The sequence below is a fragment of the Taudactylus pleione genome, unplaced genomic scaffold, assembly GCF_031769625.1.
Source record: "Taudactylus pleione unplaced genomic scaffold, aTauple2 ptg000173l, whole genome shotgun sequence".
NCBI classification, from domain to species: Eukaryota; Metazoa; Chordata; class Amphibia; order Anura; family Myobatrachidae; genus Taudactylus; species Taudactylus pleione.
This window is the reverse complement of record NW_028284575.1, coordinates 211,377-239,289: the sequence shown is the minus strand read 5'-3', so window position 1 is coordinate 239,289 and position 27,913 is coordinate 211,377. Positions and strand designations below refer to the sequence as shown.

Genomic DNA, 27,913 nt, shown 5'->3' with positions numbered 1-27,913 from the left:
TGTTTGGAACATTCTTAAAAAGAAAGAACGCACCGGAGAGCTCAGCAACACCAAAAGACCCGGAAGACCACGGAAAACAACTGTGGTGGATGACAATAGGAATTATTTCCCTGGTGAAGAAAAACCCCTTCACAACAGTTGGCCAAATCAAGAACACTCTCCAGGAGGTAGATGTATATGTGTCAAAGTCAACAATCAAGAGAAGACTTCACAAGAGTGAATATAGAGGGTTCACCACAAGATACAAACCATTGGTGAGCCACAAAAACAGGAAGACCAGATTAGAGTTTGCCAAACAACATCTACAAAAGCCATTACAGTTCTGGAACAACATCCAATTAACAGATGAGACAAAGATCAACTTGTACCAGAGTGATGGGAAGAGAAGAGTATGGAGAAGGAAAGGAACTGCTCATGATCCAAAACATACCACCTCATCAGTGAAGCATGGTGGTGGTAGTGTCATGGCGTGGGCATGTATGGCTGCCAATGGAACTGGTTCCCTTGTATTTATTGATGATGTGACTGCTGATAAAAGCAGCAGAATGAATTCTGAAGTGTTTCGGGCAATATTATATGCTCATATTCAGTCAAATGCTTCAGAACTCATTGGACAGCGCTTCACAGTGCAGATGGACAATGACCCGAAGCATACTGCAAAAGCAACCAAAGAGTTTTTTAAGGCTAAAAAGTGGAATGTTATGCAATGGCCAAGTCAATCCCCTGACCTGAATCCGATTGAGCATGCATTTCACTTGATGAAGACAAAACTGAAGGGAAAATGCCCCAAGAACAAGCAGTAACTGAAGACATTTGCAGTAGAGGCCTGGCAGAGCATCACCAGGGATGAAACCCAGCATCTGGTGATGTCTATGTGTTCCAGACTTCAGGCTGTAATTGCCTGCAAAGGATTTGCAACAAAGTATTAAAAAGTGAAAGTTAGATTTAGGATTGTTTAGTTTGTCCCATTACTTTTGGCCCCTTAAAAAGTGGGAGGTACATATAGAAACCGTTGTAATTCCTACACTGTTCACCTGATTTGGATGTAATTACCCTCAAATGAAATCTGAAAGTCTGCAGTTAAATCACATCTTGTTTGTTTCATTTGAAAGCCATTGTGGTGGCGAATAGAGGACAAAATAAGAAGATTCTGTCACTGTCCCAATATTTATGGACCTGACATATATATATATATATATATATATATATATATATTTCTGCATTGTATGTGACTTATGCTAGTGCTGACTGTCTGTGCATTTTCTCTCACCTGTCAGTGTATATTTATCCCTTTTCTTTCCAATCTGCCCTAATACAGGTGTACCTAGGGTGGTTCTGAGACCTCACATATATATACTTGTCAATATTTGTGAGGTTTGTCACATACTGTTGCGTGCTGCACGTTGCCATATTTCAGGTGGAACTGTGTGTTGCATACGCTGAAAATGGGTCCCTGCTGCTAATCTTAGCGTCAGTCAGGACCAGTATAGCGTTACTTAATATTTCCGTGAAGATGGTTAGTCAGATAGGTTTGACCAGGAGATAGAGCACAATACTGCACTCAATTTTGCTATCCTGCAAGTCATGGACTGCAGGTAGTAGTGCGGAGGATTTTACTCAGAAAGGGTTATGTATGCGGCGCCATCTGGTGCCGGGCCTCTTACACAACCCCCTTGGGCGGTTTGTTTCTCAGGATCCTGGCCTCCATTGCGGATCGTCAGGTGACCCCCATTGTTGTAACTCCCTTGGGGTTATTTCAACATACTGCCTTTCATTTCAGGGTATCTCGCAGTTTATTACGGTTTACTCCTGTGTAACAGACTATCTCTGCCTACCGGGGTTTTTCACAGTACATGAAATTCCCTCTGGTACCACAACAGTCTGTCATTTCCCTTGCAAGGATTACCGCCCTGGGTGGATGTCGTTTCTACGAAATGACGTAAGAAACGCCCTGTGGTTACTTCCCAGTTTCCTCTGTCGTCTAACATAGGGTAACCTGGATGATGTATCGGGCTCTTTCCTCTCACACGAGGGGTAGCCTAAATCATGTATTGTTATTATCCCTGCTTTGGTGCTGCCAGTCAGGTCCATTCTAGTTACACAGAATGACGAACCTGCACCTAACTCAAACACTCTCAGTTTAAGCATTAACGTGTCTTCTGCTGTGTTTCCCGTCTCTAACCAGCGGGTGGATCTCGTGGCGAAAGTCTGGCTTTCGCGAGAGCGTTTGGCCTCATGTTTCCCATTCCCCGAGGGTCATCACAAGTCATGGAAATCACCTCCTGGGGTGGATTTTCCTGATACTCGTTAATTAAGAGCATTACTACGTCTCCCATTCCTGGCCGGACGGATTCTAAGGATCCGTAGATGGTACCTTTGCCTGAAATCAATATACTCGCTATCAGGGGCTGTTGCCCGTCCTTCCATGGCTATCGCCTGGTTGGTAAATGCTATTACATACTGGGCGGATGCGTTTGTAAAGCTTTTTCCCTCCAACATTGCTAGGGATCAAATGTCTTTTGTCGCTCACATAAAATATGCAGTTTTCATATGTGGGAGTAACTACGTTGGATGCCAGTCTCCTAACCTCCAAGGTTTCAGCTGCAACTGTATCCGCCGCCATACCCTGTGGCTGCGCTTTTGGAAAGCGGAGCTGTAGATACCATATATTGGGAAGATCTTGTTTGGTCCTCACCTTGACAAGACTGTAGCAACATTGGAAGTATCACTATCGGAAAAATTTCCGCCTTCAGTTATACAAGGCCTCGGACTAAATCTATTCAGTACTTTTGTCCTCAGGGTCAGCCTAAAGGCATGTTTTTTTCCCTAGGCTGTCGGACACCACAAGGGCCGCCATACCTGGTACCGAGCAGACCTATACATCCAGATGCCCTGCTTCTTACCTAAGCATAAACCTTCAGCCTTATGGGTCAGGCCTTCATCTGGGGGATTCCAGAGTGAGATACTGATTTTTATTTTTTATTTTTTTAGTTCAACCACTGCTGGTGTCAAGTCACCACGGATGCTTGGGTAGGAGTGGTAGTCTCTCACGGGTACGCCCTCTCATTGCTCGGACTGCCGCCTCATATGTTTTGTTACACAGGCCCTTCTTCGGACCTGAACAAATCCAGAAAGCTATACAGTCCTTGCGGTAAGCAGAGCTCTTTATGCCAGACCCTCTATCTCAGGAGGGACTGCTTATTCTATTTTCTTTCTGGTGCTGTGGCCGAATGGTCCCCATTGGCCTATCCTCTGTCTCATTTCCCAGAACCAGTTCCTAAAGGTGCCTGAGCTCAGGAAACCCCTACACTCCATCTTCCCAAATTTGGAACCTGGGGACTTTATGCTATCAGTAAATATTCAAGTCACGTACCTACGGGTACCTATAGAGACCTCTCATCAGCGTTAGCTCCAGTTTGCTGTTCCACAGCAACACTTACAATTTTCGGACTCTGCCCTTTGGACTGTTCACAGCCCCACCGGGGTTTACCCGGACAGCCCACCTATTCAGTGTATCTGACTGCTCCAGTATCTGAATGGTCTCCTGCTCTTAGCAGGATCACCAAGGTACTTTGAAGCCATTTCAAGTTAACCATTACTTTCCTTCACAAGCACAAATGGTTATTCAACTGGGAAAAAGTCCTCCCTGATTCCCTCACAGGGTATTTTCCATCTGGGAGCCCTGCTGGATTCTCAGAATCGGAGAATCTTTCTGACGTCAGGTAAGATCTCCACTCTTCATCTACGAGTGCGCGGATGTCTCCGCAATCGACAAGTGTCATTACACTCTGTAATGCGGGTTCTAGAATCCAGGGTGTCTATCTTTGGTAGGGTGGACTATGCTCAGTTCCATTCCAGGCCTTTGCACAAACTAATTCTCTCCAGATAGAACGAGTTCCTCCATCGGATCACAGTTCAGACAATAATGCTCTCTCCGGAGTTGTGTATGTCTCTGTCTGGGTGGCTATGGCCATCTCAACTAGGGTAATCCTTACAATGGACGCCAGTCTCTGGGGCGCAGTGACCAGTCCACAGTCCTTTCGGGGCAGTTGGACGTCTGGCGATTCCGCCCTGCCAATTAATTTATTGGAACGTTAAGCTGTCTTGGGCCCTTGTTCTGGCCTAACACATACTTCACGGTAAACCGGTAAAGGTTAAGTCCGATAACGTCACAACGGTGGGTTACATCTAGTAGACACTCGTATTTGGGCAGCAATGACAGGAATGTCACACATTCTTACATAGTCCAAGAGTCATCTCCCGGCCTTCTCTGCAGTGTTCTTTCCGGGAGTTCTCATTGGTAAGTGGACTTCGTCAACCGTCACGAGGTGCATCCCGGGGGACTGGTCTCACCAAGAGAGGTTTCAACTCCTAGTGACCAGAGGGGGCCTCCCAGAGATGGTCCTCAGGGCCTTCTGACTCTATCGCACACTGCTGGTGTTAGGGTCCAGAACTAGAGGTACTGAAGCAACCCTCAGTGGTCTGCCCTGTCAGTCTGGTTTCATCGTAGGATTGCTACGCTCCCTGATGTCCGCACCTTTATGCAAGGTGTACTGCGTATTCAGCCTCCCTTTGTTCCACCTGTGGCACCTTGTGATCTGGCTGTGGTCCTAAGGGCTCTTCAAGGACCGCCATTTGAACCACTGGGCTCAGTGGATTTGAAATGGCTTATGCTTAAGACAGTTTTCCTTCTGGCCATTGCCTCAGCTAGAAGGGTTTCGGAATTGGGAGCTCTGTCATGCAGACCTCCTTTTCTTATTTTTCATAGGAACAGGGCTGTGCTTCGCACCCGTCCTGGATTTCTTCCGAAGGTGGTATCTAGTTTCCATATCAACAAGGAAATTATTGTACCGGCCTTTAATTCACCGGACCTTTTGGTTGGTGAGGCCACCTTAGATGTGGTGCGAGTCTTAAAACTCTTATGTTGACCGCACCGCTTTTTTAGGAAGTCGGACTCATTGTTTGTCCTTTATGGCTTCCGGAAGAAGGGTTGGCCTGCCACTAAAACGTTGGCAGGATGGATTCGCCTGGCTATTTCTGAAGCTTATGCTCCTGAAGGTCTTCCCGTTCCATCTTCGGTCAGGACTCATTCCACTAGGTCTGTCGGTCCTTCGTGGACAGCTCGACGTGACGCCTCAGCGGTTCAGCTTTGCAAGGCAGCCACGTGGTCATCTGTCCATACGTTCTTACGGGATGCTTTTGATACCTACGCGGTGGATTATCCTTACAGCACAGGAGCGTCCCCACCCTTAAAGGATACTGCTTTGGGACATCCTCAAGGTATCCTGTGGATTCCCTATGGACCCTGCAGTAGAAAATAAGAGATATGGCAAGAACTTACCTTTGTTATCTCTATTTCTACGAAGTCCATAGGGTTCCACAGGACTCCCGCCCTGTCGCACCTGTACTGCATATGGGCTTTGCTCTGGTCACCGTTTTTCCGTCTCCTTCTGGTGAAAAAGTGATTCCTAGTGTGTTCCAGACTTTCTTCTCTCTCTTTCTCCTCCTCCGGCCTATGGCTTGTAACGTAACTTAGGTGCCTGAGGCTTGGGGGCGGGGTATAGGAGGGCGACCCCAGTGCATCCTGGGAGGATGAAGAAACTTAACTCTGTGGTGCCCGATGCCTGACATCATCACCTATACCCCAAGGTATCCTGTGGAACCCTATGGACTTCGTAGAAATAGAGATAACAAAGGTAAGTTCTTACCATATCTCTTATTATATCATATTAGACATGGCAGGAACTGGCAGAGCACGTCGCATGACTGACGCAGCGTTTCGCTAATAGCTTTATCGAGGCAAGCTGAGTGTTTACACAGACCTGCCTTATGTACCCTCAGCCCGGGTGTCCAGCCAATCGGGAGACTGTTAGTTTTGGCCAATCGTATCCGGCCACCTCAGTAAGTCCCACCCCTCCAATTGTAGATTGACGGAGATATTTTACACTAGGAGTGCATGACATATGCATTAGGGGCTTAATGGAGCCCTGATTTACTGATTGCTCCAAGACTAGAGCAATCAAGTATCTAGTTTCACTCGTGTTTGCCTGAAGATAATGATTACTGTGGACTATGTAAACACTAATGAAAAACTTGGCATGGTGTGTATCTATGTAAGCCCAATCTACAGTCTTTCTTTCTATTATACAATGGGATTTTTAGTCTCACCCATACAGGTCACGTGGGTATCATGTAGTACTGGAGTTTATTCAGGTTAATAGAATCAATTTATGATAGATGGATTCCTATCAGTAAAGAAGGACAGACTAGTACAATCAAATACCTATTCTCTAAATAAACATTAATAATAAGTAGCACAAATATATGTATAAATAAATATTAAACAATAATGAGTAGCAGAGATATATATGTATAAATTAATATTGACCATACATCTTGTGTTGTTCCTGTTTAATCTTTGATGGTGCCATACTCATAATATATTGGTATCCCAATAGGTATATAATCCATAATATTAGAAAAATATAATAAATATGCATCTGTAATGTTTGAAAAGAGAAATAAATAAAAATACAAATCCCAATACATACATATCCGCAATAATTGGTGCTATCATATAATCCAAAAAATAGTGATGATAAATACATTTTATAAACCCCCCCCCCCCCCCAATTTTTTTTTACCAAAGATATATACCGTATATACTTGAGTATAAGTCGACCCGAATATAAGCCGAGGTACCTAATTTTACCCCAAAAAACTGGGAAAACTTATTGACTCGAGTATAAGCCTAGGGTGGGAAATGCAGCAGCTACTGGTAGTAGTGCCCCCAGTAGTAATCCCCCATGGTAGTGCCCCCAGTAGTAATATCCCCCCCTGGTAGTGTCCCCAGTAGTAATCCCCCCTGGTAGTGTCCCCAGTAGTAATCCCCCCTGGTAGTGCCCCCAGTAGTATTCCCCCCTGGTAGTGCCCCCAGTAGTAACCACCCCCTGGTAGTGCCCATAGTAGTAATATCCTCCCCTGGTAGTGCCACCAGTACTAATCCCCCCCTGGTAGTGCCCCCAGTAGTAACCCCTCCCTGGTAGTGCCGCCAGTAGTAACCTCCCCCCTGGTAGTGCCCCCAATAGTAATTATTCCTCCTGGTAGTGCCCCCAGTAGTAATTACCCCCCCTGGTAGTGCCCCCAGTAGTAATCCCCCCCCCTAGTACTGCCCCCAGTAGTAGCCCCCCCAGTAGAGAGAGACGTAATAATAAAAAAAAACACTTGCCTGAAACCCCGCTCCTGGTCCCGACGCTGCTACCGGTTCCTCCGGCCGCTTTGCATTATGGGAGAGACGTCATTACATCATGACGTCTCTCCTATTACCCACTGCGGGAGCCGGAAGATGGCTCCCGCAGTGGGAGCAGCAGCAGCCGATGAGAGTCTGACAGACTCTCATCGGCTGCTAATTACAACAAACACACAGCTGCCGGAGCCGGCGGCTGTGTGTTTGGCACTGTGTAGTGCTGACCAAACTCCATCTGGTCAGCGCTACACACGCGGTGCAGCTGTGTCACAGAGACACAGTCTGCACCGCGGCCCGCATGGTACGCAGCTGAGTGAGGCGCCCAATATGTGGCGCCCTACTCAGCTGCGGAACAGGAGAACCGGAGCATCACTCGAGTATAAGCCGAGGGGGGGCTTTTTCAGCACAAAAAATGTGCTGAAAAACTCGGCTTATACTCGAGTATATACGGTAAGTGTAAAATAAAGTAAATTCTACCAAAAAGTCTCATATATATTAAAAAAATCTCATATATAAAAAAATATATATATGTGATTGTCTACGGCACATGGTATTACCAGGTGGTCTCCCATCCAAGTATTAACCAGGCCCTATATATACAGATTACTCTCAAAGTGTATAGGTGTTGTGGTTAATGTGAATATGTGTATATCCAGATTCAATAAGCCCACTAGTGATAAATCTATATCCTGATACAAAAAATCCATCAATAAATACAAAATAAAGTAGTAATGATAATAAGTCCTGTGAACAAATACATCGCCAAAATATTATAGCTAATGTTATGATAATAAATATTAAGATTGAGTATTTTAAATACTGTTGTGATAAATAAATATGTATATATATAAATTTTACATTGAGTGATAGTGTTAAGAAACCAAAAACATACACGAGAGAGGTAAGCCAATTTTTTTTTTTATTTCTCTCATGTGTGAATAAACTATAAACAAGACAAACACAAAATATAGAGGAATGTAATAAATGTATATAGCAATAAAGGTATCCATAGAAATGTTTGTAGCATACATACACCTTTGTATATATAGCGTAAGGGTATTTGTAGCATATATATGCCTTTATAGAATATATATGCCAATAAGGGTATATATGAGGATATTCATAAAGCAATCCATTATTATCCTATTTTATCCCAAAATTTTTGAATAATTATTTTCCTTGTTCAAACCTCTGGGTATTGAAGTATTCATAAGAAATATGAATTTAGTCTCCTGTTTCAACAATTCGCAGTTCACATCTACCCCTCTGATGCTTGGAATGATTCTCTTCATTCCAAATGCTTTTAAACCTTTTAGATTGCCTTCATGATACTTCATGAAGTGTCTCGCTATTGGCGTGAGGGATTTAAACATCTGTTGATCTCTTTCAGCATTCCTTATGCTTCCTAGATGTTCCAGGATCCGTTTTTTTAAAGGTCTCTTGGTCTTGCCAATGTAATTTTTGTTGCATGGACACGCAAGTTATAAATTATTGCTTTTGAATTACAGTTAATGTGTTCCTTTTATAACCCAAGTTTTGTTGTATCTATCACAGAAACTGTCTGTGGTGGTCATCGTTGGGCATGCTTTACATGTCCCACATTTTCTGGATCCCTTTTTAAAATACAATGGTTTTTTAGGGGACTCAAGGTGACTCTGTACTAGTATGTCCTTGAGATTTTTAGATCTTCTCCAACTCCTCTGTATTTTCTCACCAAGAATTTGGGATAAGTCATGATCAGTACGCAGTACATATAGATGTTTATATAAAATTCCTTGGATACTCCTCCACTCTTGACAGAATGTTCCTACAAATCTTATGCAATCCTTTTGTTATTTCTCCTTTTTAGGTACCAGAAGTTGATCCTTTGTATATTGTTCAGTATCCTTGTATGCTCGTTTAATGGTTTTTCTGCTGTATCCTCGAGTTTTAAGTCTAGTGCTTAATTGTTCAGATCTCATTCGGAATGTATGTTCTTCCGAGCAATTCCATTTCATATGGAGGAATTCGCCCTTCGGTAAACCCTTTAGCACTGGAGGAAAGTGAGAGCTTCTATTGTGTAGGATGCTGTTTGTTGATGTTTTCTTACGGAACAAATCTGTTGAGATGTGGCCATCTTCGATTGTTAATGAGATATCCAAGAAGTTTATTTCTTCTTCAGAGTCCACAGGGTTGACCTTGGGGGTTATAGGTTGGGAACCAAATCCGGGCACCACGCAGTTAAGCTTTTAGCTCCCAGAATGCACTGGGTCCACTCTCCCTATAATCCCGCCCCCAAGCCTGAGGCACCTCAGTTTCCATAGGTGTCCGGCCGGAGTTGGGTTACCGTAGGGGGGGCTGATTAGCAGCCCCTAAGTTTAATATAGGAGTTTTAATTTAATTTTATTTTTAGAACTCTTCAGAGCGGCAGCGTCGGACTGTCCACTGGACGTCCAAGCTGCCGCTCCTCCACCCCGCCGGCGCCGCGACACCAGTACAGATCTGGGGATCGTGGTGGGACCCCAGAGTCTGTACTAGCCGGGCTCTGAAGGAATCCCAAGGCTGCAGCCGGATTGACGGGCATCAGGTAAGTCGTGGGTCACCACTTGCGGTGACCCGCGTGTGTAACATCCTGCCTCCGGTCTCTGGGGACAGACCGGAGGTGCTAGCAGTGGCAGCGGGCTCCCCCTCTGTAGAGGCAAACCCCGTGTGACCACTAGACCACCAGGGACTTGAAGTTTGGCAGTGGGAGCCGACGTCCCGGGGATTAATTGCTAGTCTGGGGAGGCAGCCTCCCCTTAGCTCAGAGCGCCTTTCCTGTGTGTGGTCTGGCGTCCCTGAGCTGCATTCCTCCGCGGGCCACACGCTTCCTCTGAGGTCTCCAGGCGGCCATTTTCTCTGTGGTGCAGCTACAGAACTCCTAGGATAACAGTGAGCCCTGTCCCCCTGCGTACATGGCCATTTGGGTGAGTGTACACAGCGCTATAGCCTTCCCAGACACTGAATCTGGGCAGTTGATTGTAGCGACATTTGCAGTATATTATATGTAATGTTTATGTATATATATGTCTGCATTGTATGTGACTTATGCTAGTGCTGACTGTCTGCTTTTTCTATCACCTGTCAGTGTATATCTATCCCTTTTCTTTACAAGCTGCCCTAATACAGGTGTACTTAGGGTAGTTCTGAGACCTCACATGTATATACTTGTCAATATTTGTGAGGTTTGTCACATACTGTTGCGTGCTGCACGTTGCCATATTTTAGATAGAATTGTGTGTTGCATACGCTGATTATGGGTCCCTGCAGCTAATCTTAGCGTCAGTCAGGACCAGTATAGCGATGCTTGATATTTCCACGTGGCTGGTCAGTCAGATACGTCTGACCAGGAAATAGAGCACGATACTGCACCCATTTTTTTGCTATCCTGTGAGTCATGGACTGCAGGTGTGAGTACAGAGGATTTGACTCAGGAAGTTTTATGTGTAAAGTGCCATCAGGTGCCAGGCCCCTTAAAGCACCCCCCTTGGGCGGTTTGTTTTCTCAAGACCCAGGCCTCCATTGCGGAACGCCTGGTGGCCCACATAGTTGTAACCCACTTGGGGTTACCTCAACATGCTACCCTTCCCTCTCAGGGTATCTCGCAGTTCTTGTGGTTTACCCCTGTGACACAGACTATCGCTCCCTACCGGGGATTTTTCAAATTCCCTCAGGTTCCATAGCAGTCTGTCATTTTCCTTGCAGGGATTACCACAACAGCCACCCTGGGTGGATGTCGTTTCTAAGGAATACAAGATGGCGTAGTAAAAGCCCTGTGGTTATGAGGTTTCAGACTCCTATCCCTTTCACACGAGGGGTGAGCCTAAAACAAGTATTATTATCCCTGCTTGGGTGAGGGCAGTCAAACCATCCTAGTTATAGAGGATGTCGAACCGGCACCTAAATCAAATCACCCTCAGTTTAAGCATTAAAGTGTCTCTGGCTGTTTTTCCCCCTCTCTGACCAGTGGGTGGATCACATGGCGGGGGTCTGGCAATCACCAGTTAGGAGGTATACCCATTCCCTGAGGGTCATTGCAAGTCATAAGAATCACCTCATGGGGTGGATTCTCATGTTACTTGGCTGCTTAAGAGCGCTGCTACGCCTCCTATCCCTGCTCTGACTGATACGTAGGTGGTAACTGCCTGAAATCAATATACTTGATTTCGGGGGCTGTTGCCTGTCCAATCATAGCTATCGCATGGGTGGCTAGCGCTATTGAGTGCTGGGCGGATGCATTTGTTTCCCTCAAACACTTCTGGCGATTTAGATGTCTTTTGTTGCTCACATAAAAACTGCAGTTTCATATGTTGGAGTAACACCGTTGGATGCCAGTCTCCTAACCTTCAGGGTTTCGGCTGCATCTGTATCTGCCGCCATACCTTATGGCTGCGCTCAGGGACGGCAGAAGTGGACTCCAAGATAGGCCTTAAAAATGGATACCCTATCTTGGGGAGATCTTGTTTGGTCCTGGCCTTGACAAGATTGTAGCACAGTATCACGAACGGCAAATTTCCGCCTTCAGCTACTCCCACTACAAGGCCTCAGACTAAATCTGTTTAGTCTTTTTGTCTTCAGGGACAGCCTAAAGGCCGGTCTTTTCCTAGGTTGTCGGCCTCCATGAGGACCGCCATACCCGGTACCGAGCAGACCTGGACATCCAGACGCTCTACTTCTAAACCTAAGGATGAACCTTCAGCCTGACGGGACAGGTCTTCATCTGGGGGATCCCAGAGTGACATACCAACTTTTTTTCAGTTCATGGGATAGGGATATAGTGGTTCTTGTTTGCGCTTGAATTTCCACAGCTCAAAATTGGTCAAAATTTAAATTGGGTGGGTATATGAGCGCTGGTGTAAGAATGTACAATAACTGCCTATGAATCTAAAATATGTTGGTAGATAATGGTGCAAGTGTTACTGAAGTCAAAATTATTGATTGAATGAGATTAGATGCAAACCAAATGAAATAAAAATATGAAAATGGAATTTAAAAAAAATATATATATTTTTTTATTTTTTATTTAAATGAAAAAAAAAAAATTGAAAATAAAATGAAAGTTCAACAATAAATGATTAATAAAAACTGTGCGCAAAGAAAGAATGAAAGGAAGAAGGAGTCAAGAAAAGAGATTGGCATACAATTATTAAAATAATGTTTATAGTCTTAATAGACTATTTGGAGGTGTGCCAGTCCTGTAAGTAGCCCAGTTGGATCCGCTATGATGCAAGCCTAGTGCCACCTAACTCACCCTGACTACCTTTGTGTTATAGTAGACTTCAGCTGTTGTTCTCCGGGCCCTTCCTCAGACTCTCCAATGCGTTTCAGACCTCCAACCCTTGGAGGTTTGAAATGTGTTGGCGAGTCTGAGGAAGTGCCCGGAGAACAACACTGAAGCCACCACTACCAGTCCACCGAACATCCCCCAGTGCGCTACGTCATCAAGCGACACCATCCCGGCGTGTCACATGGTCGCGACTCGGACGGGAGTCCGTAGCTGAAGTCTACTATAACACAAAGGTAGTCAGGGTGCGTTAGGTGGCACTAGGCTTGCATCATAGCGGATCCAACTGGGCTACTTACAGGACTGGCACACCTCCAAATAGTCTATTAAGACTATAAACATTATTTTAATAATTGTATGCCAATCTCTTTTCTTCACTCCTTCTTTCCTTCTTTCTTTTCTCACTGTTGTTATTAATCATTTAATGTTGAACTTTCATTTTATTTTCAATTTTTTTTTTTTTTTTTAATTAAAAAAAAAAAAATTTCATTTAAAAAAAAATAAATAATAAAAAAAATATTTTTTTTTATTTTTTTAAATTCCATTTTCAGATTTTTACTTCATTTGTTTGCATCTACTGTCATTCAATCAATAATTTTGACTTCAGTAACACTTGCACCATTATCATATTTTAGATTCATAGGCAGTTTTTTTCAGTTCACCCAGTGCTGGTGTCAAGTCACCATGGATGCTTGGGTAAGAGTTGATGTCTCTCACGGGTACGCCCTCTCATTGTTCAGACGCTTCCCCACATGTTTGCTACACATGCCCTTCTTCAGATCCGAACAAGGGCTAACAGATCCAGAAAGCTATACAGTTCTTACGGTGAGTAGGCGTGTTTATGCCAACCCCACTATCTCAGCAAGGCACTGGTTATTCAACTTTCTTTCTGGTACAGAGGCCGAATGGTCCGCATTGGCCTATCCTCTATCTCAATCCGTAAACCAGTGCCTTTAAGGTGCCTAGGCTCAGGAGGAACCCTTATGCTCCATCATCCGAGATTTGGAACCTGCGGACTTTCTGGTATCGCTGAATGCGTACCTATAGAGCCCTCTCATCAGCGTTAGCTCAGGTTGGCTGTGCCACAGCAACACTTCCAATTTTCGGGCTCTGCCCTTTGGATTGTCCACAGCCCCACCGGGGTTTACCAGATTTGTGGCTTTCATAACAGCCCACCGGTTCAGGGTATCAGACTGCTCCTGTATCTGGACGGCATCCTGCTCTTGGCAGGATCACCAAGGTACTTTAAAGTAATTTCAAGTTAACCATTGCTTTCCTTCACAAGCACAAATGGTTAATCAACTGGGAAAAAGTCCTCGCTGATTCCCTGACAAGGTATGATTCATCTGGGAGCCCTGCTGTATTATCAGAATCTGAGAATTCTTCGGACGTAAGACAAGATCTCCACTCTTCAACTACGAATGCGCGAATGTCTAAACAGTCGACAAGTGTCATTACATTCTGTAATGCGCTTTCTGGAATCCAGAGTGTCTACCCTCGACAGGGTGGAATATGCTCAGTTCCATTCCAGGCCTTTGCACGATCTGATCCTCTGCAGATGGAACGGGTTTCTTCATCGGATCACTGTTCAGACCATGATGCTCTCTCTGGAGGTGCGTCGGTCTCTATCTGGGTGGCTATGGCCATCTCATCCAGAGTAATCCTTACAACGGACGCCAGTCTCTGGGGTGCAGTGTCTGGTCCGCATTCCTTCAGGGCAGTTGGACGTCTGTCGATTCCGCCCTGCCAATTAACTTGTTGGAACTTTAAGCTGTCTTGGGCCCTCACTCTAGCCTAACACATACTTCACGGTAAACCTGTTAAGGTTCAGTCTGACAATGTCACAACAGTGGCTTACATCTAGGAGACACTGGTCGTTGGGCAGCAATGACAAGAATGTCACACATTCTGCAATAGTCCAATGGTCTCCTCCTGGCCATCTCTGCAGTGTTCATTCCGGGAGTTCTCCATTGGGTAATGGGTTTCTTCAGCCGTCATGACGTGCATCCCGAGGACTGGTCTCTTCTACAAGAGTGCTTTCAACTCCTAGTGAACAGAGGGAGCCTCCCACAGGTGGTCCTCATGACCTTCTGACTCTGTCACACACTGCTGGTGTTAGACTCCGGAACTAGAGGTGCTGCAGCAACCTTCGGTGACTCGTGGTCGGTGAAGTGGACCTTCCATTTTGTGTACCTGTTTCCTTCGGTCTCCCTTCTTTCCCGAGGTCTTCGGAAGTTCAATCGAGACGGAGGTACTCTCCTGCTGGTGCCTCCAGATTGCCCCAGACGTCACTGGTACTTAGATTTTCAGAGTCTCCTCATCGACACTCCATTCCTGCTGCCTCAATATCCGGATCTGTTGTCTCAGGATCCTCGCCTTTCCCTGGTCCGTGATCATTTGTCTTTGACTGCGTCCCTACTGTGGTCCTAAGGCTTCTCTGACTCTGTCATAGTTGGGATGTTTCCAGCGCGTAGGCCAACTTTTGCTGGGACCTACCACAGACTGTGGCATGCATAATTCTTATGGTATCGTACCTGTAGCTATGATCCTCAGGTGTTTAGGATTTCCAGAAGTTCTGGCATTCCTTCCAGCTGGCTTAGGTCTCTCCCTCCGCCTGGCCTTCCTGAAAGTGCGGGTCTATGCACTGTCAGTTTAGTTCGCATGTGGAATTGCTCCACTTTCGGGTATACGAACCCTCCTTCAGGGTGTTTTCTTAATTCTACCTCCCTTTATCCCCCCTGGGGGCTCCTTGGGATTTGGCAGTGGTTCTTCGTGTCCTCCTGTGGCCTCCATTTGAACCACTAGCTTTAATAGCCCTTACGTGGTTTATGGCTTAGACTCTCTTTCGTTTGGCGTTTGCTTCTGCCAGGAGAGTGTCGGATTTGGGAGCGTTCTCATGTGGCTCCCTCTTCTGGATATTTCATCAAGACAGGGTTGTGAGTCCCACTTACCCTGTGTTTCTTCCTATAGTGGTTTTTAAGTTCCATATTATTCTGGAACTTCTTGTACCGACATTTCAGTCTCCAGTCCTCTCGGCTGGGGTGGCCTTATTGACTGTGGTCCGGCCTCTCCGGATTTACGTGGTCCGTTCAAGTTCTTTCAGGACATCCTACTCCTTATTTGTAGTCGATGAAGTTCACAGGAGCGGATGGCCGGCCGATAAACGGAAATTGCCTAGATGGCAGGGGCCTACACATAGGATGGCCTTTCTGTTTCTGTTAATGCTTATTCTACTCGGGCTGTGGGCCCCTCGTGGGCGGCTCGCGGTGGCGCCTTGGCTGTTCTGCCTTGCAAAGTGGCCACGTGGTCTTCTGTCCACACCTTTCTTAGGTTCTATGCATCGGATTCCTTTGCTTCCTTTTGGGCGACTGATTTCTCCTTTCATCACAGGAGCGTCCCAACCCTTATAAGGACTGCTTTGGGACATCCCCAAGGTCAACCCTGTGGACCCCCTATGGACTCTGAAGAAGAAAATGAGAGATATGGTAAGAACTTACCCTTGTTATCTCTCTTTCTTCAACGTCCATAGGGTCCACAGAGCACCTGCCCTGACCAACCTGGCTTCATATGGGCTGTGTTACTGGTCTCCGGTTTCCCGTCTCCTTCTCTGTGAGTGTGGTTCTCGAGTGTTCCAGTCTTTTCTCTCTTTCTTTCCTCCTCTGGCTTTCGGCTGCTTACAAACTGAGGTGCCTCTGGCTTTGGGCGGGATTATAGGGAGAGTGGACTCAGTGTATCCTGGGAGCTAAAAGCTTAACTGCATGGTGCCTGGATTTGGTTCCCAACCTATAACCCCCAAGGTCAACCCTGTGGACCCTATGGACTTCGAAGAAAGAGAGATAACAAGGGTAAGTTCTTACCATATCTCTCATTTTTCTTCTTACTGGCTTCATAAGTCAACTTCAAATTGAGATTGTTCGAGTTGAGTTTTGTCAGGAATTCTTTGAAAATTTGTAGTTCTCCCTCCCAAATTATTAGGAGATCATCAATATATCTAAGCCAAAGGGAAATGTGGTTTGTATAAATATTATTGTCCTCATTAAATACCCACTTCCTCTCCCACCATCCCAGGTAGCGGTTCGCATATGTGGTGGCACCCGTGGTCCTCATTGCGGTGCCTCTTACCTGCAGGTAGAAGCTATTGTCACTAACTAAATAATTCTTGGTCAGTACAAAGTGTAATAATGAGATCAAAAATTTGTTGAAATCGTTGTTCCGGTCCATACTCAAGAAATATTGTACTGCCTTAATTCCATATTCATGGTTGATACTCATATAGAGACTTTCCACATCGCAGGTGATGAGCCATGTACTGTCATTCAGAATTACATCTTGAATTCTGCTCAATACATCAGATGTATCCCGTATATACGATGGTAGTTCTACCACATGCCTTCTCAAATGGGAATCCAGAAATGATCTAGCGTTCTCTGTAAGACTCCCCATCCCGGAGACAATCGGTCTTCCGGGTAGGTTGTTTTCATGCTTATGAATTTTAGGTAACAGATATATAGTTGGAATTTAGCCATCATTTTGTTGCCATCTCAATAGTCTTGCTGTAGAGTTCCAAAAAATCACTGGTAGGGTTGAATGTTAATTTTCTGTAACATGATCTGACCTTTATGTAGTTGTTAGGGGACCACAAGACCACATTCCCTCCTTTATCAGATGGTTTGATTACTATCATCCCATCACTGCATTTCTTTTAACGCTTCTCTCTATTCCCTCTTTAGGTTGTATTCATGTTCCTGTATCCTTCTTTTGTTGTTATATAATTGATCTAGATCTTTGCTAACTAGGCCTGAACACTCGCACTTGTGGACATTTTGAGAAGTCTGGTGTGAAGGTGGATTTCCTCTTTAAAGGTTTCCTTAGGGGTTCTCTTGGTTCTGGTAATGTTGATATTGAATCAAATTCTAAATCTTCTTGTGATGGTGTCTCACTCAATTCCTCAAGAATAGAAATAGCTGTTAGGTCTTCTCGTGAAAGGACATTGGTAGTTGATGTTAATTCAATATGCTTTTCCTTTATCTTGAAGAATTTCTTTAACAATAATTTTCTAGCAAAGAGGTTACCATGCTTCTCAAATTCAAATCTAGCAAAGGATAGTGTAGGTGAGAAGGAGAGGCCTTTATTGAGGACTTCAATCTGAGGAGGTGTGAGTGTTCTCTCCGTCAGGTTTATAATCCTCAAGGAATCCATCTCCTTTACTTCCTGTATCGACGATATTCCCTGGGTTCTTCCCTCCAGTCTCTGTGATATAAATATAGAGCAATAACAATGCCACATAAGTAACTCAGATATGACATTTGGTGGAATAGCAGGGATGCTGCAACAATTTTAATCACGTATTTCATACTTTATCACACCTTTCAGATTTTTTACTTATTTTCGCTGTCCTTTTGTCATTATTTATATTGCAGTACAAGTTGAGTCTCCCATATCCAAATATTCCGAAATACGGAATATTTTTAGCATGACTAAGATAGTGAAATCTTTGCTTTTGATGGTCCAATGTACACAAATTTTGTTCACAGCACAAAATTCTTAAAACTATTGTATAAAATTACCTTTAGGCTGTGTGTATAAGGTGTATATGAAACATAAATGAATTTCATGTATGTACACAAACTTTGTTTGAGCCATACAATTATTGAAAATATTGTATAAAATTACCTGCATGCTGTGTGTATAAGGTGTATATAGTACATAAATGGATTCTGTGATTAGATTTTGGGCCCATCCCCAAGATATTTAATTGTTTTATGAAAATATTCCAAAATACGTAATATTCTGATATCCAAAATACCCCTGGTCCCAAGCATTTTGGATATGGGAGACTCAACCTGTAATAATAAAAGTTATATGTTTTAATATTCGAATTCTCCAGTGCACCACTGTTGGACATTTCACTTTTTTTATCAATATGTCTGTGGTAGCACCCCCCTCTCTTTGATTATTAGAATAGATATTGTGGGGTTCTCATAAACTCAAATTTACATTAGACTTTATAACTCTTGTGCGACCAGGTTACACCTTTTCTGTTGATACCTGCATATTCCCATTGCTTCGTCACACCAAAGTTTCCTCAGGTTTGCTATCACACAGCAACATTTTAAATTCCAGGCTCTCCCGTTTGGCCTTTTTACTGCTCCTCGAGTGTTCACCAAGGTCATGGAGGTTCATCTGCGGCTGCAGGGAGTACGCCTGTTGCCCTATCTGGACGATCTGTTACTACTAGCAAGATCTCCAGAGATGCTTCAGTACCACCTAAGCCTCACAATCTCGATGTTACAGTCTCATGGGTGGTTAATCAACTGGAAGAAGTCCTCCTTGACGCCGTCTTAGAGGATGTTACATCTGGGGGCTCTTTTAGACTCCCAACAACAGCGGATTTTTCTGACAACAGAAAAGATATCCAATTTGCAGACGCGAGTGAGCAGATGTCTCCACTCTCGTCGAGTGTCCATCCATTCAGCCATGCAATTCGTGGGCTCCCTGGTCTCAACATTCGACATGGTGGAATATGCTCAGTTTCATTCCTGACCTCTGCAGAGATTGATTCTCTCCAGTTGGAATGGGTTGCCCAATTGGTTGAAGTCTCAGACTATTGTGCTCTCTCAGGAGGTGCGGCTTTCTCTGGCCTGGTGGCTACAGACGCCTCACCTCAATATGATGCATCCCTTTTATATTCCAGACTGGGTTCTTCTGACAACGGATGCCAGCCTAAGAGGTTGGGGTGCGGTGATGGGGTCACGCTCCTTCAAGGTTTGGTGGTCTGTAGAGAGTCTACTCTCCCCATAAACGTCCTAGACCTTCAGGCTGTTTTCAAGGCCCTTCAACTAGCCGGTCCTCTCCTGCAGGGAAGACCCGTGTAAGTTCAGACGGACAACTCCATTGCAGTGGCTTACATAAATCACCAGGGAGGTACTCATTGTCAGGTCGCAATGTCGGAGGTATCTCGCATTCTGTCTTAGGCGGAAAAACATCTACTAGCCATATCAGCAGTATTCATTTTGGGAGTTCTCAATTGGGAAGCAGACTTCCTCAGCCATCACGGTGTGCATCCAGGGGAGTGGTCTCTTCACTCTTCAATTCCTGCTGGACAGGTGGGGCCTGCCAGAGCTGGATCTCATGGCCTCTCGTCAAAATCACAAGCTGCCAAGGTACGGGTCCAGAAGAGGGGACTACGGTGCGGTTCTGGTGGACGCTCTGCCAGTCAAGTGGACCTTCCAGTTTGCATACCTGTTTCCTCCAATCTCTCTTCTTCCTCGAGTACTTTGAAAGTTCAAGCAGGATGGGGGAAAGATTGTATTGGTGGCTCCAGCATGGCCCAGATGTCATTGGTACTCAGATCTTCAGACTCTCTCAATAGAATCCCCACTGCTGTTGCCTCAACGTCTGGACCTGTTGTCACAAAGACCTTGCCTTTACCTGGACCTGGCTCGTCTGTCTTTGATGGCGTGGCTCTTCTAAGGTCTAGAGGTTTCTCATCCTCTGTGGTTCAGACTATGATCAGGGCTCGCAAACCTGCTTTGGCTCGGATCTACCACAGTGTGTAGCATACGTATTTTGATTTGAATGGTGTCGTCCTCAGGGTTATGACCCTCAGGTCTTTAAGATCTTCAGACTGTTGGCTTTTCTGCAGGTGGGTTTGGGCTTTGGTCTGCACCTTGCCTCTCTGAAGGTACACATCTCCACACTATCTGTGTGGTTCCAGCGAAGGATTGCCCCTATATCGGAGGTTCACACTTTTCTTCAAAGGGTCCTTCACATTCAGCCTTCCTATGTGTTCCCTGTTGCACCTTGAGATCTGGCAGTTGTTCTCGAGGCCTTACAGGGATCTCCGTTTGAACCACTGGATTTAGTGGACCTCAAATAGCTTACAGTTTAGACTGTTTGTTTTTCTTCTGGCCATGGCTTCGGCCAGAAGGGTTTCAGAGTTGGAGGTGCTGTCTTGTCATTCCCCCTGTTTCGTTTTTCACCAGGACAGGGCAGTGCTGAAAACTCGTCCTACTTTCCTGCCTAATGTAGTGTCCAGTTTTCACATCAATGAAGAAATTGTTGTGCCTGCCTTTAATTCTCCAGACCTCTCTCCAGGTGAAGCATTTTTGAATGTTGTACGTGCCCTCAGAATTTATGTGGACCGTACCTCTTCCCTTCGGAAATTGACTTTGTTCTTTTTGGATTTCACAAAAGGGGTTGGCCTGCTGGTACGCAGACTTTGGTCAGATGGATTTGAATGGCCATTTCTGAGGCTTACTCTAGGGAAGGCCTTCCTGTTCCACCTTCTGTGACAGCTCATTCTACACGGTCTGTGGGTCCTTCGTGGGCAGCTCGCCGTGGCGCCTCAGCTTTGTAAGGCTGCCATTCGGTCCTCTGTCCATACTTTTGTAAGGTATTATGCATTTGATACCTTTGCCTCTCAGGATGCTTCCTTCGGGCGGTGGATTCTCCTTTCTGTACAGGAGCATCCCTACCCTTGAAGGATACTGCTTTGGGTCATCCCCACGGTATCCCTGTGGATCCCTAAGGATCCTGAAGTAGAAAACAAGAGATATGGTAAGAACTTACCTTTTGTTATCTCTGTTTCTACGAAGCTTCAGTAGGTTGTTGTTCTGGTCACCAGTCTTCTGTGTCCTTTGTGTGAGAATGTTATTCTTGTGTGTTCCAGACTTTATTTCTCTCTGTGCTCCTCCTCCGGCTTTTGGATTTTTACGAACTAAGGGCCTGATTCAGAGCGCTCGTAAGCGGCCGCTCGTTCGCTCCGAGCGATATTTGCCCAACTGCGCATGCGTACGGATCGTTATACGCATGCGCGAACCAGTCAGTGCGGTTGAAATTCATGTGCTCGCAAAATAGCGAATGCCTGATAATTTGAGTGACAGGAGTAGGCGTATGTGGGTGGTAACGGGGGAAGGTGCTTAAAAACGGGGAGTGGAGATCCGTACGCAGGCGTGCTTAAAGGTCAAAACGGGCGTTTTATGGGTGTGCATAATTAAAACAGCAGCGTCATTGACCAACCACGTCACTGGCTTATTTTATAGACAGAGCTGCTCGCAAAATTGTGGTAGCAAAAACCAACCACAAGAATAGCGAGCAGTTCATACCCTGGTCGATGTACTCGATTAATCTAATAAATAGCGGAAATGACGTAGGATGCGAGCGGCCAGGGGGCGTATTTTTTCAAAAAACGACCGCAAGTTTTGTTCGCTCGTTCAGACCTAGAGGCGTGAACAGATCGCAAAGAGCGAACGGTTGATTTGAATAGCCACCCCTATTTTCTGGACGAGCGAGCGCTAATTGCGTGTGGCTCTGAATCAGGCCCTAAGGTTCCTCTGTCCCGGGGGTGGGGTTTAGGGGAGACCGTTGCATCCTGGGAGGAAAGTTTTTAACTGCTCGGTGCCCGATCTCCTGATGTCACCTAAATCCCCAAGGTATCCCTGTGGACCCTAAGAACTTTGTAGAAATAGAGATAACAAAGGTAAGTTCTTACCATATCTCTTGTTATACATAGATCAGATGATGTGTTATACACAGAGCAAGGGATGTAATATACACAGAACAGGGGATGTATTATACACAGCCAGCAGTGTATGTATATTATATACATAGAGCAGAGCATGTACAGTATGTAGATTATATACAGTGCAGGGTTTATATATGTATTATACACAGTACAGTGGGTGTATGTGTATTATACACAGAGCAGGGGATGTATTATAGACAGAGCAAGGGATGTATTATACACAGAGCAGGGGATGTATTATACACAGAGCAAGGGATGTATTATACACAGAGCAAGGGATGTATTATACACAGAGCAAGGGATGTATTATACACAGAGCAGGGGATGTATTATACACAGAGCAGGGGATGTATTATACACAGAGCAAGGGATGTATTATACACAGAGCAGGGGATGTATTATACACAGAGCAAGGGATGTATTATACACAGAGCAGGGTATGTATTATACACAGAGCAGGGTATGTATTATACACAGAGCAGGGGATAAATATTATATACATAGAGCAGAGCATGTACAGTATGTAGATTTTATACAGTGCAGGGTATGTATTATACACAGAGCAGGGGATGTATTATACACAGAGCAGGGGATGTATTATACACAGAGTCGGCGGGGGATGTATGTTATATACATAGAGTAGAGCAAGTATGTCGATTATATACAGTGCAGGGTGTGTATCTGTATTATACACAGTAAAGGGAGTGTATGTATACTGTATACAGAGCAATGGCTGTATGTGTATTATATACTGCACAAAATATAATGAATACTTAATTGTCCCAATTTTCCTCTTTCAGCTATGGGTATCCTGATCCTGATTATCTGACACGTGTTCGAGATGAGCTGAAAGCCAAAGGCATAGAGTGACCAGGAGAAGTTGTTTCTTAATTACTCTGATTATACTGATATAGGTCTTGTACACCCTGCCCTTACCTTATGCTGGGTACACCCTTCCCTTACCTTATGGTGGATACTCCCTGCCCTTACCTTATGCTGGGTACTCCCTGCCCTTACCTTATGCTGGGGCTACACCCTGCCCTTACCTTATGCTGGGTACTCCCTGCCCTTACCTTATGCTGGGTACTCCCTGCCCTTACCTTATGCTGGGTACTCCCTTCCCTTACCTTATGCTGGATACTCACTGCCCTTACCTTATGCTGGGTACTCCCTGCCCTTACCTTATGCTGGGGCTACACCCTGCCCTTACCTTATGCTGGGTACTCCCTGCCCTTACCTTATGCTGGGTACTCCCTGTCCTTACCTTATGCTGGGTACGCCCTGCCCATACCTTATGCTGGGTACGCCCTGCCCTTACCTCGCAGTAGTTGGGTATGGGATGCTGGCGATCGGGATCCCGGCGGTCAAAATCCCAACACCGGCATCCCGACAGGGTTAGGATACTGATACCTATGGGTCGGTATCATAACCCTCCTTCCCCACACCCTGAACCTGACCCCCCCCCCCTAGTGCCTAAACCTAACCTCCCCTTCCCCGCACTCTAAACCTAACCTCCCCCTCCCCGCACTCTAAACCTAACCTCCCCGCACTCTAAACCTAACCTCCCCCTCCCCGCACTCTAAACCTAACCTTACTCCCACTAGTTCCTAACCCTCCCCCCTTAATGCCTAACCCTCCCCCTAGTGCCCAACCCCTAACCCTGATACTTCCCTTCGGGATTTCCGCGCCGATATTCTCCCGACAATTGTGATATTGACAGCATCCCCTTCACAGAATGTGACATGCACTCTCACTGCCCATCTAACACACATTGGCACAGATAGCTCTATAACTAACCTGTACAGTTTCTACAAGCGAGCGCTACTCCTTTACCTCACATCAGTGCTGCATGTAGCGTGAGAAATACAATGTAACACTATGGATGTGCTCATTAAATACATAGTACATTATAATATAGGGAGGCTTTGAGACACAGTAATTAATGCACTCTGCATCAAGTGAGGACAAAAATAAAGTTTTATCTACATTTTAACAAGCGCTGAATTCACCACCACTATACGAGCCCTTATTGGGCCACTAACCCTGAAATACCAGTTGATCCAGTGTGAGACGCAGCTTGTAACCTTCAGTAAAGTATCTGTTCTGCAAACAACTCTTTGTGGGGAGAAAAGTGCTGTGTACCTGCTGCTGTTAATTAGGGGTGCACCTGCGCTCAGCAGGGGGTACCTCTCCCCTAAAGGGTACACCTGCCACTAAGTAACGGGTACCTTTCTGCTAAACGGGTGTACCTGTGCTCAGCAAGGGGTGCCTTTCCCCTAAACTGGGGTGCACCTGCTGGGTAGCAGGGGTTACCCTTCTATTAAATGGGGTTGCACCTGCACTCAGCAGGGGATACCTCTCCGCTAAACAGAGGTGCACCTCCCACTAAGCAGGGCTTCCGCAACGCTAAATAGAATCTTGTTTATTTTCTTGTAAGGGAAAGGAACCCCCCAATCTGTCCAGGGTCTTCCTTGGCAACATTTTATACCCCTGCATATGCCGCCATTTTAATGTTCAAAATCCATGTGTGTGACGCAAATTCTTCTCATTGAACAAAAGTATATACTGAAGAGATTTGCGCTGCGCACTTTTGCACCACATTTACGTGACCCACATTGCGTTATGATGACTCTGGGAGCGTAATGTTAGGATAATCCGCACTATTCATATCGCCGTCCCCACAATCTGATTGCCAATAAAATCGGTGTATAAACTCTGTGATGTCATACTGCTGAGAACGTGTCACATTCTCATATTGTTGTTTCCTCTGTAATCACACTTTTATTTTAGAAGATTTTCCTGAATGTATTCCCATTACAGGTGCCTAATTCTGGTGATTGTAGTTTATGGGATAAGGGAAATACTGATCTTATTAGCAGGTTCTGAAGAATGTTCAGTCTGTTAAATCCGTGATTAAAAGTAACTAAAGCTACAAAGCGCCTGTTGTGTCGTTTTATAATTACTATTAAATGTACGCCCATTAGGCGCAGCGTATAGTGTATTAATTCGCACTACGCGTTCTCCTAAAATGAGCACATGTACGGACAATGCAGAGTCTTTCCATAGTCTGTTTTCAAGTCACCAAAGAGGCGAGACTGGGTTGGGCCATGGCGTTCTCGCATAGGCTAAGTTTAGTAAGGGCCATCGTCAGACAGATGTGAGCTGTGGGGCTGATTCAGGGATGGACACAAAGTCATCGCAGCTGTAATCTCTCATGGATCACAGTTGCGAAAATATGCTAATGATTCACTCGCCGCTCACTACTTACAGACGCCCACTGACAGCATCTTACATACGCCGCACAAAGATCGGAAACACAGAACGCAGATCAGGCAGCCATCAGCCTTTTGAGAAATCTAAGCACAGCGGTCTCCAGACACACAGAGGGCTATTCTGCTGCCAGCAAGGACGCAGCGGTCTCCAAATACACATAGCGCTCTGCTGCTGCCAGAAAGGACGCAGCGGTCTCCAGACACACAGAGGGCTCTCCTGCTGCCGCACACACAGCAGTCTCCAAACACACAGAGGGCGCAGCGGTCTCCAGACACACAGAGGTCTCTGCTGCTGCCAGCAAGGACGCAGCGGTCTCCAGACACACAGAGGGCTCTCCTGCTGTCACACACAGTGGTCTCCAGACACACGAGGGCTCTCCTGCTGCCACACACACAGTGACCTCCAGACACACAGAGGTCTTTCCTGCTGTCACACACACAGCGGTCTCCAGACACACAAGAGGGCTCTCCTGCTGCCGCACACACAGCGGTCTCCAGACACACAGAGGGCTATCCTGCTGCCAGCAAGGACGCAGCGGCTGAGAGAGCATCTATCCACTCGCCATAGATTGTTTCACTGGACCTAGACCTCCCTCCCACACCCCCACCCTTTGGACGGGAATGGCTGTTTCAGCGGGGTGCCATAAGGACATGATGCATTTCAGTGATTTCAAACCGGGCAGGGCGCGGCACCCTGCTGAAACAGCCTAGCAGGAACACTAATACCGATTGGTGCATCCGTACACGTCACCATTGCCCTGTGATAGAGGCAGTCTCCGTCTAATTATGGCCTCCTATGGCTGTGGGTCTATGTGTGCAGCCGCTGTCACTGACACGCCAGTGACACTCCCATTACACGCCCATTGCGTGTACTACTGCCCATCACCTTTCCACAACATGTATGATACTGTCTGTCCCAATCACCTCAGCGCCATTGTCCGTACGCTCTGTGTAACGCAGGCGCCGTAGGACTTTTCCGAAATATTAACACGTGCAGTTTCAAATAAATTGCTCAACTACGTGAACATCAGCATTGCGTGTGGATTGCGTGTGGCTCTAAATCAAACCCAGTGTGTACACAGCGCACGGAGCCGACTGACGTTCATAAATCTGACCGTGGCTTCCGACATCAGGAGTGCTACACAATTTACGTCAGTATCGATTTCATGCAGCAAATACAGTACATTACATGGAATTGTTAATATAGCTTATTGGGGAGGTGCCTTTGGGCCCATCACCTGTTGATATGTCCTATTGGGGTAGAACAATGGCACCAGCGAAATGTGAAAAGGAGGTTAGTCTGACAGTTTATCCTTAAGTAGGTTTGAAGGTTATTCGGCACAAGCTGCTGCCCGCGGCTTTGCCCACAATGAAATTGCTTTTGCCAACATTTTTACTATTTGATGTGTTCTGGTTGCTTTGCATAGGGGCCCTGTGGCAGGAGTGGCCCATGTGCCCAGCAGCGCTATACAGACTGGTCCCCACCCACCACTCACACCAATTATTAGTATTACATTTTATATATAGGGCGCTACAAGTGTTCCACAGCGCCATACAGAGAGCAAAACAATAAGACAATACAGGGTAAAACAGTACAGTACAAATCTCAGCACAGCCACTGATGCAATGTGTGCAATTGAAAAGTACATCGTCAGCAGAAACCTTTAGCTGTCAGCGTGGGCGCAAATGACAGGTCTAGTTCGCCTGAAAAAAAGGAAACATGATTGGGCTCCAGGGGCAGAGAACCCATGGTGCCCGGTACACCTATTTTTTTTTAGGGGCCCCCCATCCCCGGATCCCTGGCAGGTACAGGTCAGTCTTGAGTCTTCCTTACCTACAGTATATGTGGTGTTTCTGCAATGAGGAACCTCTGAAGGAATTCTTCCTCCTTGGGTAGATGGTGACATCAGTCGGTATGCATGTTCGAGATCACATGGTCCGGAAGATTCATATTTGCATCTTCCAGACCATGGGGGCGATTCAGAGCCGCTCGCTAGATACGATCGCTCGCACGATGTGTATGCAGTGCTATCGCACAGCAATGCATTAGCACGCCCAGTATTTCTGAGAGAGCGATCACATACTGTATGCAGACACCCATCAGCCTGTTTTAAGACGCCCGCTTGTGCACGTCATGTCCAGGAAGTGTATGCAACCATTGGTACATCGGGTAACATCGCATGCTATCGTAGCGCTTGAGGTTGACCATAATAAATTATTGCACCAGCCTCTGCCGTTGCAGTAAAGCAGCTACAGCAGCTGAGTTCCCGAATGTATCCCATTGCCAGTGCCCTGCTGATCACTGCAGGAGCGCACAGTTGTGTAGAGAGGCTGGCCGGGCCCAGGTGGAAGGAGGGGGTGTGGTCTATTTGCTGGAGGTGTGGCCACACCCCCTTAGGATTTGTTTACAAAGAAACTTGCAGTGCGCGTATTAGCCCCCCAGCCCGGTGCAAAACCGCGGGGGGAACTCAATCATCATGATTGGTCCCCCCCCCACAGGCATAGGAGACTGCTGTGTCTGCTGCTCAGCAGTCTCCCACTGCAGCCCAGTACACAACAGCATGGGC

The 27,913-nt window shown here is 45.8% G+C and overlaps 1 protein-coding gene across 1 annotated transcript in view; it reads left to right on the top strand.

The window, feature by feature from the left end:
* Positions 1 to 25,022, top strand: part of LOC148521165 (E3 ubiquitin-protein ligase DTX3L-like) — an 83,281-nt gene extending 58,259 nt beyond the window's left edge. Inside the window, exon 5 of the mRNA XM_088475474.1 lies at positions 22,875 to 25,022. Coding sequence (XP_088331600.1) covers positions 22,875 to 22,944 — 70 coding nt within the window. The 3' untranslated portion in view covers positions 22,945 to 25,022. The remainder of the gene's footprint in view (positions 1 to 22,874) is intronic.
* The last annotated feature ends 2,891 nt before the right edge of the window (positions 25,023 to 27,913 follow it).